Below are 11,287 nucleotides of genomic sequence, written 5' to 3' on the forward strand. Positions count from 1 at the left end.
TTGACTGCTTGATAAAACTTTCTATTTTTGTTTCTTTCATTCAATTCCTCCATATTTTCTATGATCCTTTTCATGAATTCTCTCTTTTTCTTCCTACAAAGTGTGTTTGCTACTTTCCGACTTTCTGAATATTTAGTTCGGTTCCTCCTGGTATCTCTCTGCATCATCAGATTTCTATCCTCATTTTTCTGTCTTATGGCCACCTTGCACTCCTCATCATACCATTCCTCATTTCTTTCCCTTCTCCTCTCTCCAAGGCTTCTTTGGGCAACATCATTTATTGTGTTCTTTAAATTATCCCACAATTCTTGCACCTTTCTCTCATCACCTTCCAGTTCATTCAAACCATCAGGGATCAGTCTATCCAGTTCTTCCTCATATCTTCTTGCCTTCTCATAATTTTTAACGCTTTCTATGTCTATCATGCACTTTTTGACACCTCTTCCATCTCCGATTCTTGACAGCCTTTCTCTCAACTTGACTGATACAAGGAAATGGTCAGAGTCACAATTTGGCCCTCTCTGTGATTTAACATTCATAATGGATGATGCATGTCTTTTAGATGTCAGCGCATGGTCAATTTGTGTTACCGTTCCTGAAGAGGGTGAGGTCCAAGTATCCATATATATTTTCTTTCTTGGGAAACAAGTACTACTGATGACCATGTTATTTGCTACTGCAAATTCACTTAGCCTAATGCCGTTATCATTCGTGACATCATGTAAGGTGTTTTTACCTGCTATTTGTGCCATGAAATCTCCTTTTCCAATCTGTGCATTCAGGTCCCCTAGTACAATCAGCATGTCATATTTGGGTACCATTCTACATTCTCTCTCTAATGCTTCATGGAAACTATTTTTATCATCCTCATTCCCATCCTCAGTTGGTGCATACACAGATATTAATGAAATGTTCTTGAACCTTCCTTTAACCCTGATTCTACACAATCTATTACCTGCAGGATAAAACCCAAGAATAGATGATTTCAGCCGTTTTCCCACCATGAAGCCTACTCCTCCATGACCAGTCCTGTCTTCTGGTCCACTATAGAACAATGAGAAATCCTTTTTATCTATTCTTCCATTTCCATGCCACCGTGTTTCTTGGAGAGCGACCAATTCTATTTCAAACTTTGTCATCTCATCCGCTATTTCCCTCATTCTTCCTGGTTTCATCATTGTCCTTACATTCCAGGTAGCAATATTCCAGTCCATCATCCGTAATCGTTTCTTGTTTCTATTTCCAGTTTCATTCCCTTTAATCCAGTCCGAAATCCGAGGCATTGTTTGAGTTTTCCGAACAAGTTTCTTTTTACGGTGAAGAGCAGTTAACACTTCGACCAACCCCCAACCTGGAGGACCAGGGTCATTTGTTTGGAGTCGCCATCTCCTAGGCACCTGCTTTCACCACAGCTTTCAGAGCGTCACCTACCCTGGATTTAATTCAGGTTAACTCCCTAGGCTCTTCCGCCCTCTCCGCCGTTGGGATTTCTACTCATCCGCCTTCGAGACCGTTGGCCGGTTTTCACCCGTGACCCTGGGCAGGGGCCCTTACAGGGTGCTACCATCCGGAGCCAGATGGACCCCGGATTTTTAACGAGGTGTATCTCCTCCCGCTCCTCCTTCCCTATCGCTTGCAAGATAAGGCCCGGGCTTGCGACCGGCATGGCGGAGTGAAAACAAAATAGACTGAAAACATTACGTACTGGAAACTTTACGGAATGAGAACTTGACGATTTGAAAACTTTATAAACTGAAGCTCTGAAGAACTGAAGACTTGACAAACTGAAAACTTGACTTTCAGAAAATGTTATAAACTGAAAACTTGATGAATTGAAAACTTGACATAGTACTCACTGAAAACATGGAGTACTGAAAACTTGACGAATTGAAAATTGAATACTTGATTTATTAGAAACTTGACAAACTGAAACCTATTGTCAGCATCATAAACCGTGTTTTAATGTTGATGCCACCACTATCGGAAACCGTGTTTTAATGTTCAAGTCATTGAATAATGTTCACATTATAAGTAGGCCTATAGGTAGTTTTGAAAATCAATTGCGGAAAGACCTCTGTAATGAGATTGATTGTGATTTTGTAATGTCTACATTATAACATGGCCGTAGATAAAATGCATTTCACTTCACAGAGAATATTATTTTCATATTGATTTCATTAGAGATATGAGAGAAGTAGATGTTGTCAGCCAATAAGCACTCAGTAGCCTTACATCAGACAGGGCAGGTGAGTTGGGTACATCTATGAACATGACCGTTGCATGAAACTTTTAATGCTGTTAAAACGTATTGATCCCCCTCATCTGTGCTCTGGTGACCGGTGGCTTGTTTGGTCGGCGCTGGATTAACGTCCAGTTCTGTTCGACCGCAAAAAGCATCTAGCAAGTTCAAATTACCTACCCAACCCAGCAGCGACCTCCAACTTCCATAGCTTCTATCGCTTTTAACGATGCTATTCCAAAATTCGAGCGTCGATCACAAGTACATGTACACAAACTTGTGTAATACCGATTTCTTGTTGTACGAACTCAACTTATTATTATATTCTAGCTACATTGTTAAACTCCAACCAATTTCACTTTTACGGTCAATTTGAAATAAACTTGCTCAAGTTCAGAGCTCAGGAAATTGAACAGTTGTTTCTCTTTTACTGAAACCAACATCTGTAACTTTCTGTGACACTCCATGTTTTGTTCTCGTCCCAGATAATATCACTTCCATCTCCACTCTTGTTAAAATAATTGATAAATATATTATTTTTACAATAAATATTTTTCTATTGCGGATAATGCCCACATGAGCTTTTTGCTTGTGCGGGGGTAATGAGAAGTGCGGGGGTGAATTATGAGATGATGCCTATTCGATGGGATTCAGCGGGATTCGAACCCGCGTCCAGGTAGCACGAGCAGACTGAAGAGTGTAACACATTAGTCAACTCGGCTAAAATATTTATAGCCGAGTTGAGAGCCAATTACACAGCTATACTATGAACTGAATCTGAACAGCTATTGGTTTTCAGATATAACAGGTAGGCCTACATTATAATTAAATATAAGAATTATATAAATAGAATAATTCATACATTTTATTATAATTCAACGGGTTTTGATTGATTCAGATTTTGTTCAAACTTAGCACACTGTGCAGAATCTATACGTCTATGAGAGATAAAATAATATTACTGTAAGAATTCTTTCCTCTATGCTCCTACCCAATTTCAACGATTTTTCCACACACTCTAATTTGAGTACTTACTTATTGTACAATGGGCATTGTTGAACCCTTGTAGTTTGATCATTTCTTGTTAGTTTCCAAGTGACCATAACCCATATATATGTTTTCAACTTCAATCCTGTTTTTGTTCGAATATTGTTTAAAAATGATTTATGGTCAGATCAACCCTCCCTAAGAGAAGATATGAGCTATAAGTAGCCAAGAGAGCTATGTGTATTTAATCTGAAAATCCTACAAATTCTTTACTCTGATCAGAGAATCGGAATATTCAAGGATTTCATCAGGTGCATATTTATTCAAGCTTTTCATCATTAGTTAGACATCAAGCGTAAAGGGAAGCGAATCAAGCAAACATTGGAAAACGTCGGAAAACAATGGAGTGTTGGAAGGGGTAAGAATCGATCCATATCACAAACTCCCTTATCAACTTCCAATATTCTTGTAATCGGATATGAGCCGAACCTGCTTCAAACAATATTATTAGAGAGGCTCAATATTATCAGGAACTTTCTTTCTTCTCTGAATTCTCTTATTTCTGCTCAAATGACTGTGTCGGATTCCACCATTAAACAGATAAAAAAAATCAGTTGAAACGATTATATCAATTCCATTGATGAGAAATTTTTGTTTGTTCTTATGTTTAAACTTTGTTTCCTTGTTCCCCACTTTTCTACTTCCCATGAATCTAACCGCTCGAAGCCTGAACTGGGATTATGATGTTGATCGTTTCAACAACAGAATAGGATTGTTGAGATCTCAAACAGAAGTATCAACATATTGTAATCAAACGTGAATATATCTCAACTTGAAATCCTGAATTCAATAGATTCAGTAATGGAAATTACTGTTCAAGTCAGAATTAGAATGTTTAATTCAACACAGCAGTTGAGGGAAGAACAAAACGGCCATCAACAACAACTGCTGTTCGTTGCTGCTTGTTGAATGCAATACGTGTCAGAGAGACAAAGAGAGGAGAGAGGGAGAGAGAGACTGGGAGAGAGTGTGTATGATGGCAGAGATATGGTTGAGAGAAAGGGATGAAGTGAAAGAGAGGCAGAGAAGAATTGAGAGAGAAATGGTAAGAGAAAGTGGAGGGTCAATGGTATAAGAGAGAGTCAGTGACAAATATAGTATGGAAGATCATCTGTGTAAGAGAGAAGAAATATTGGAGAGTGAGAGGGAAGATGGAGTGAAGATTAGCAGGGAGTAAGAGAAGAAAGAGATGCGAGGAGAAGATGGAGTTCAATATATATTGTTTCTGTGTATGAGAGAGACGGTGAAGTATGAAGTTTGAATGAGTATGAGAGAAAGAGACAGAGAGTGTGTGTATATGTGAGAAGAGAAAGTTTATATGTGTTTGGGAAAGCGAGAGCAAGATAAGACTTTTGGAAGAGTGAGAGAAAGAGAGAAGAAGGAGGAAGTGTTGTGAGGTAGGTTAGTGGATGTGAGATTGAGTTTAAGACAGAGCTTTTGTGTGTTTTTGAGAGAAAAATACATTGTGAGAGAGAGTTAGTGTATGTTTGTATATTTGAGAGAGATTGCTATAGATAGATAGATAGAAAGAGAGAGAGAGAGTGAGAGAGAGAGAGAGAGAGTGAGTGAGAGAGAGAGAGAGAGAGAGAGAGAGAGAGAGAGAGAGAGAGAGAGAGAGAGAGAGAGAGAGAGAGAGAGAGAGAGAGAGGCAGATTGATTGATTGAGTACTTTATTTATGTGGATTACAATATATACTGGCTTATACACTTATACAATGGCTTACAATACAGCAAAGTTTCAGATGAATCTACATTACATAAACTAAGAAAATAATCATTGAACTGTACAATTATATGAAATAAAAATCAATTTGGAATAACTATACAATATAATATTGTAACGCATCTACATAAATTGGCGGAGCTTTGGACACATCAATGTCCATTCTTTGGGAAGAATATTAAAAATATCCTTCCAAGTAACTCTCTACCAAGAGAGTTAGAGACAGAGAGAGACATAGTGAGAGAGAGAGAGTGATAGAGGAAAAATAATGAGTGTAATATGGTGTGTCTGAGAGAGAGATAATACGAGCTATGTCAAAGAAAGTAGTGTAAGACAGTGAAAGGATGGGACAAAGTAAGAGACCGTGATACAACTTGAGAAATGGGACAAAGTTCGTTTGGAATATAAACCCATTAGTGACTAGTGTACGAGAAAGTGTAGTGTGTAGTGTGTAGTGTGTAGTGTGTAGTGTGTAGTGTGTAGTGTGTAGTGTGTAGTGTAAAGAGGTGATGACCGAGAGTGGAGAGTACGACAGTGAGAGTGTAGGGAAACGTGAGAGAGGGTTGAGAGAAAGAGTGTCTAAATAGGATCGTTTTGTCGCCAGTTGTCGTCGTTTCCAAGATGTTGTCGTTTTCGATCGTTGCCTCCATAAAGCGACCCTAATTCTGCCGCGGCACCAGCTGAGGACGGCGATAAATATCCGAAGCATTCCTGACCGGGTCTCGAGTCCAGGGTTGGTCCTACAGCGAGATTCACTACATACTGTCAGCATCTCATATGAATAACACCCATGGTACCCATTCAACCAATGCTGGGGTGAATATCCTCCAGTTGGGTCTGGCCGTTCACATCCAGCAGGCTGCATTATTAACTGGTGGATGGACTAAACCGGCCGAATATGATTCAGCCCCCATGAAAACTTTACATCTTGTTTGGCAAAATTCCTTGCCGAATAAATGAGAAAAGTTGTATGCCTTCATCAGGAGAGCCTCGTCGTCACCGAACTCAGAGACTCACGACTCGCTCTACTCGAGCGGAATGGAGCTTATGACATCGCTTCAACATACAGTTTGTAGTAGGTTACTCGTTACTCCACGCTGCTCTACTTCACTTATTCGCCGCTCACTCTCTCACCCTCGCTTGCCAACGCCCCAATGAGCATAAATTCTCATTTCCAGCGTCAACTAGGCAATCACAAACTTTACATATTCGAATCACAACTCAATATACCGTAAGAATTGGAATAGTATTTACGTTACAAGCGCGAAATAGCTGTTCACCGCACGAGTATATTCTACAGTGGGTTATGTGCGTTGAGTGCAGAAGTGTGATATACTTTCTGGTGTACAACTGTTCAAACATGTCATAAATATAATACCTCATGATTATTTTACTTTCCACAAATCTATAGAAATCAAGTTGAAATGAGAATCTATTGATGTGTTCAACAAACATAGCCTAAACTTGATCAATGTATTCTAGCTGATAGGTTTCCAACTTTACATGAATATCATCATTCCACTAGTCTGATTAATAAATTAGTCGACCAGCTTTCAGGGCAATTGATAAATCTCAAGAATCTTATAAGTGGTCAGTCTGCCTTCTATCATGCTTGTCAATATCAATGCAGTGAACATGTAGTCCAGTCAATATATACATTGGTGCTTGCAATATATATTGTGGTTCTGATCTTTCTATAAATTAATATTATTTGGATACATGAGAGAAGCCCAGAACCAATTTCTTCATGCAAAATTTCCTTGTGCTAGATACAGAGTGGCCCAAAAACCTCGTATTTTCGGTTCATTTTCCAGTTTTCAGCTATTTTCGCCAAATCCGTTAATCGGACAAAAACATTTGCTTTTGCCTTTTTTTCACATAAAAAAATTCTAAATAGAATGAGACCAATCGGATCTTTCTACCTCGAATCAGTACTGAGTTATGATTTTTTCAAAAATGAGTGAAATTTAAAGAAAAATTTTATGAATTTTAGTTTTTGATCAACAATATCTTCCGACTGCTCCCTTTTAGATGTATAATTCAAAATCGCTCTGGGCTTATCTTTGTGCTCTACAATCTGAGATCAGGTAGAGCGCTCTATCTCATATAGATTTCCAGGTACACCTGACAACAATGCTCCTTGAATTGTGAAAAACACCTAATTTTTAGCTTCAACCATCATCACCAACTAAATTGTCGTATTTCGCACTATGATATAAGTTCATGAGATTATGTTCTATGAGAATCACCCGTTAGATACACTCAATTTCAGTATTTCCTAGAGGAAAGGCGCGCATAAGGACAACTTAAGGATCATTATTTCAAACACCCAACTTACACAATGCTCGGATCTCATCGTACTACTTCATCCTACTAAATATACTACTACTACTTCATCCCACCACTTCATTGTACTACTTCATCTTCGTACTTCATCCTTTTCAGCTCGTCAAGGCGGTTTAAAATCATGCATCGGTTCAAAGGCGGTTCAAAATCATAAGTGAAATTCGGTCAAAGAATGGAAAATTTATTGTTGAGTGCACTCAAACCCTTATTCCAATACTCAAAAAATGGCCAATTTCTATATTCAAAGCTGCATATCTTGTAGTAGTCGTGGAGTATTTCTCCAGATAAAATTTACAAATCTTGTCAGGATGTGAAATTGTTCCTCCTCTTCCCACTCCAATAAATAATACTTTCGATTTCAATACCATTCGAAAGTTACAATATTGGAATATGGGCTTGAGTGCACTCAACAATAAATTTTCCATTTTTCGCCCGAATCTCACTTATGATGCATGATTTTGAACCGCCTTGACGAGCTGAAAAGGATGAAGTGTAGTACGATGAGATCCGAGCATTGTGTCAAAAGTTGAGTGTTTGAAAATTTGATCCTTGAGGTGTCCTATGCGCGCCTTTCTTCTAGGAAATACTGAAATTGAGTGTATCTAACGGGTGATTCTCATAGAACATAATCTCATGAACTTATATCATAGTGCGAAATATCAATGTGAAGACAATTTAGTTGGTGATGATGGTTGAAGCTGAAAATTAGGTGTATTTCACAATACAAGGAGCATTGTTGTCAAGTGTACCTGGAAATCTATATGAGATAGAGCGCTCTACCAGATCTCAGATTTTAGAGCACAAAGATAAGCCCAGAGCGATTCTGAATTATACATCTAAATGGGAACAATCGGAAAATATTGTTGATCAAAAACTAAAATTCATAAAATTTTTCTTTAAATTTCACTCATTTTTAAAAAATCATAGCTCAGTACTGATCCGAGATAGAGAGATCCGAATGGTCTCATTCTATTTAGAATTTTTTTTATATAAAAAAAGGCAAGAGCAAATTCTTTTGTCCGAGTAACGGATTCAGCGGAAATAGCTGAAAACTGGAAAATGAACCGAAAATACGAGGTTTTTGGGCCATTCTGTATCTTCACGAGGGAATTTTGCATGGAGAAATTGGTTCTGGACTTCTCTCATGTATCCAAATAATATAATATAGAAAGATCAGAACTACAATATATATTGCAAGCACATCCCCTTCTTTATGTCTATATTGACTGGACTAATGGTAGAATATGGCACTGCACCAGAAAAATTGAACTGAGAAAGACATATTGAGGCGTTCGAAAAATAGTTACTGGAATTCCCAAAAATCTAGCACGATAAAATTTAAAACCCAGATTTGATTTTGTATAATTAAGTTAATAATAAAATCAAAATAGATTTCCAATATTTCCTAACTCACAAACACATTACTATTCACAATGAACAATATATCTAAAGTGAAACATAATTTCCTTCAGACCAAAGCCATGGCAGCAAGAAAGGAATGAGTACTGTATGCGCCTTCATTCCCCATTCAGATACCCTCTAGCTTAATGATCCAAATAGAACACTGATTGTGAAATGAACTAACAAGAAATATTTTGGCAATACAATATGCGAAGTGGCCAGACATGAAGGTGAATCGGAGGTTCATTAAATCGATTGTTTGCAAACCAAAACTGTAATGAGTTTTGTTGGCTCAGCGAGTGTTGTTTACTGATAAATTATTCCGCTCGATAGGGTGGTAGCTGTCCTGCCAACTGTCAGAATTTCTCATACATATCATCAATGCTCCCCATATAATCATTGCTGACAGTCTCAAGTGAATTTCACTGTAGCTATCCTGCACTCTGTTACTTGACATTGGGTGCAGAAGCACTCTTTGTAAGCAAATTCAGCAGTAGGTCGTGTGCTGGAATGTGACCAGTTACAATGTTCGCTCATATGAACAGAATCGGTGTTTGTCATTCAGAATCGGTGCCTACTTTGGTGGTTGTCAACTTTGTGGTTGTTTATTTCACTTATTTGAGTAACGTGTCTGTGACTCTGTAGTTCGTAGGCCAAGAGCTATATAGAATGTGTTAAAATTTAAAAATTGATATAATTCATTCTTACAAGGATAGTATACATTAGAATTGTTCATTAAACTTGTTTTAAAATATTTTTCTATTGATTCAATATTCAACACAATAGTCCAATTAGTCAAGATTGCCAACCACAGTAGAAGGCAAGAATAAAATATTGAGTTACTTTATGTTTCCACTTATAAAATGAATAAACCCCACATTTTAGAGAATTTTTGAAAACAAGCATCATTAACTGAAACAACATAAAGAACTGAAACTGACAGAAGCATGTGCACACACCAGACATACTCTGGCTTATCATTTCAGTTATCATTGAATTGTTGAGATATGCTTCTTTATTTTTTGTCTATACATTTCTGTTACAGCGATTCCTTTTCCAACTCTGAGTTTAAATGAAACACGACTCGGAATAAAATTAGCAATCAATCACCAGCTTCTCCAGCTATATTGGGGCTGATTATTGCTCAGTTAACGCATCACTTACCCCGCAAATGAATATTTCATTCTGCCCAGTACCAGAATATTTCTGTGCCAGTTACCTCTGCTAACAAACAAGAGTGAAAAGACTTGAAAAAACATTAAATTAAGTCTTAAAAAAATATTTATCCACAATAACAATACTAACGTTAAATTAAAGCATGAAAAACGTCATTAACTTGCAACATTAACTTGCGATTCCTTTTCCAACTCTGAGTTTAAATGAAACACGACTCGGAATAAAATTAGCAATCAATCACCAGCTTCTCCAGCTATAATGGGGCTGATTATTGCACAGTTAACGCATCACTTACCCCGCAAATGGATATTTCATTCTGCCCAGTACCAGAATATTTCTGTGCCAGTTACCTCTGCTAACAAACAAGAGTGAAAAGACTTAAAAAAACATTAAATTAAGTCTTAAAAAAATATTTATCCACAATAACAATACTAACGTTAAATTAAAGCATGAAAAACGTCATTAACTTGCAACAGCAATATCAAATACAACTAGAAAGTGGGCAAGAAATTCAATCCTCGACCATGATTATTATTATCGTTGAATTGAGATCTTAGTAGCCTAATTATCCCATAAGTTAGGCCTTGTTCTCCAAAGTTTCATTTGATTTGAGAGAGTAATACTGTACATGTTTTTGTCCAGCTGCATCGGAGGAGACTTCCTCAAAATCTTCCTGCACCTTGATAAGCCCGAGGTGGACGAGTATACTCCGTGGTCGGGCTTCCTGTGTGGTGGCTACAATGACATCCCTCATGTGCTCTACAGCTCGGGGCCAAACCTGGTTCTCGAGTTCCACACTCATGAGGCCACATACAATGCCACTGGCTTCATCGGCACGTTCAGATTCATCGACAAAAGTGAGTGTCAACTTCTTGTGACAGTAATTTGACTTGTAATTCATTATGGTTTTCAATCAAGTGGTGAGTTATGAGGGGGGGGGACATTTGCCTTCTGATATCACATTTCAAGGCCGTTTGGTACACTTTTTTCAAATTGGATAATCTTTTTCAATATAATTGTCAAGATCATTATAAGAGTGGGAAAAAGTGGCAACTGATTTTTAAGTGGTCCAATAAGCGAGTTATGTGTTGTTGAAGTGCTAAATCAGTTTTCTTTCCAAATCATAAACGGTTTCGACTATATTAACAGAACTTCTCTTAAAAATTCAAAAAACGTATCTTTCCAAACTAAACCATTTTATTCCCAATATCACCTATAAATAGAAAAGTAACATTTTTTATAAATTCGATAACTTGTTTATTTTGGCATTAATCGCGAAAAAATGCATATTAGAACAAAGCCAATGATATACTGAATTAAAAAAAAACTCCAATGGAAATTCGAAACCGTTTATG

General features: G+C 37.5%; 1 protein-coding gene across 2 annotated transcripts in view; it reads left to right on the top strand.

Moving 5' to 3' along the window:
- LOC120352715 (suppressor of tumorigenicity 14 protein homolog) overlaps window positions 1–11,287 on the top strand; it is a 115,987-nt gene that overhangs the window by 93,438 nt on the left and 11,262 nt on the right. For both annotated transcript variants that reach the window (XM_039434643.1, XM_039434640.1), the window contains exon 5: window positions 10,575–10,789. In XM_039434643.1, the coding sequence (XP_039290577.1) occupies window positions 10,575–10,789 (215 nt within the window). The remainder of the gene's footprint in view (window positions 1–10,574; window positions 10,790–11,287) is intronic.

This window comes from Nilaparvata lugens, chromosome 1 (assembly GCF_014356525.2).
Source record: "Nilaparvata lugens isolate BPH chromosome 1, ASM1435652v1, whole genome shotgun sequence".
Taxonomy (NCBI): Eukaryota; Metazoa; Arthropoda; class Insecta; order Hemiptera; family Delphacidae; genus Nilaparvata; species Nilaparvata lugens.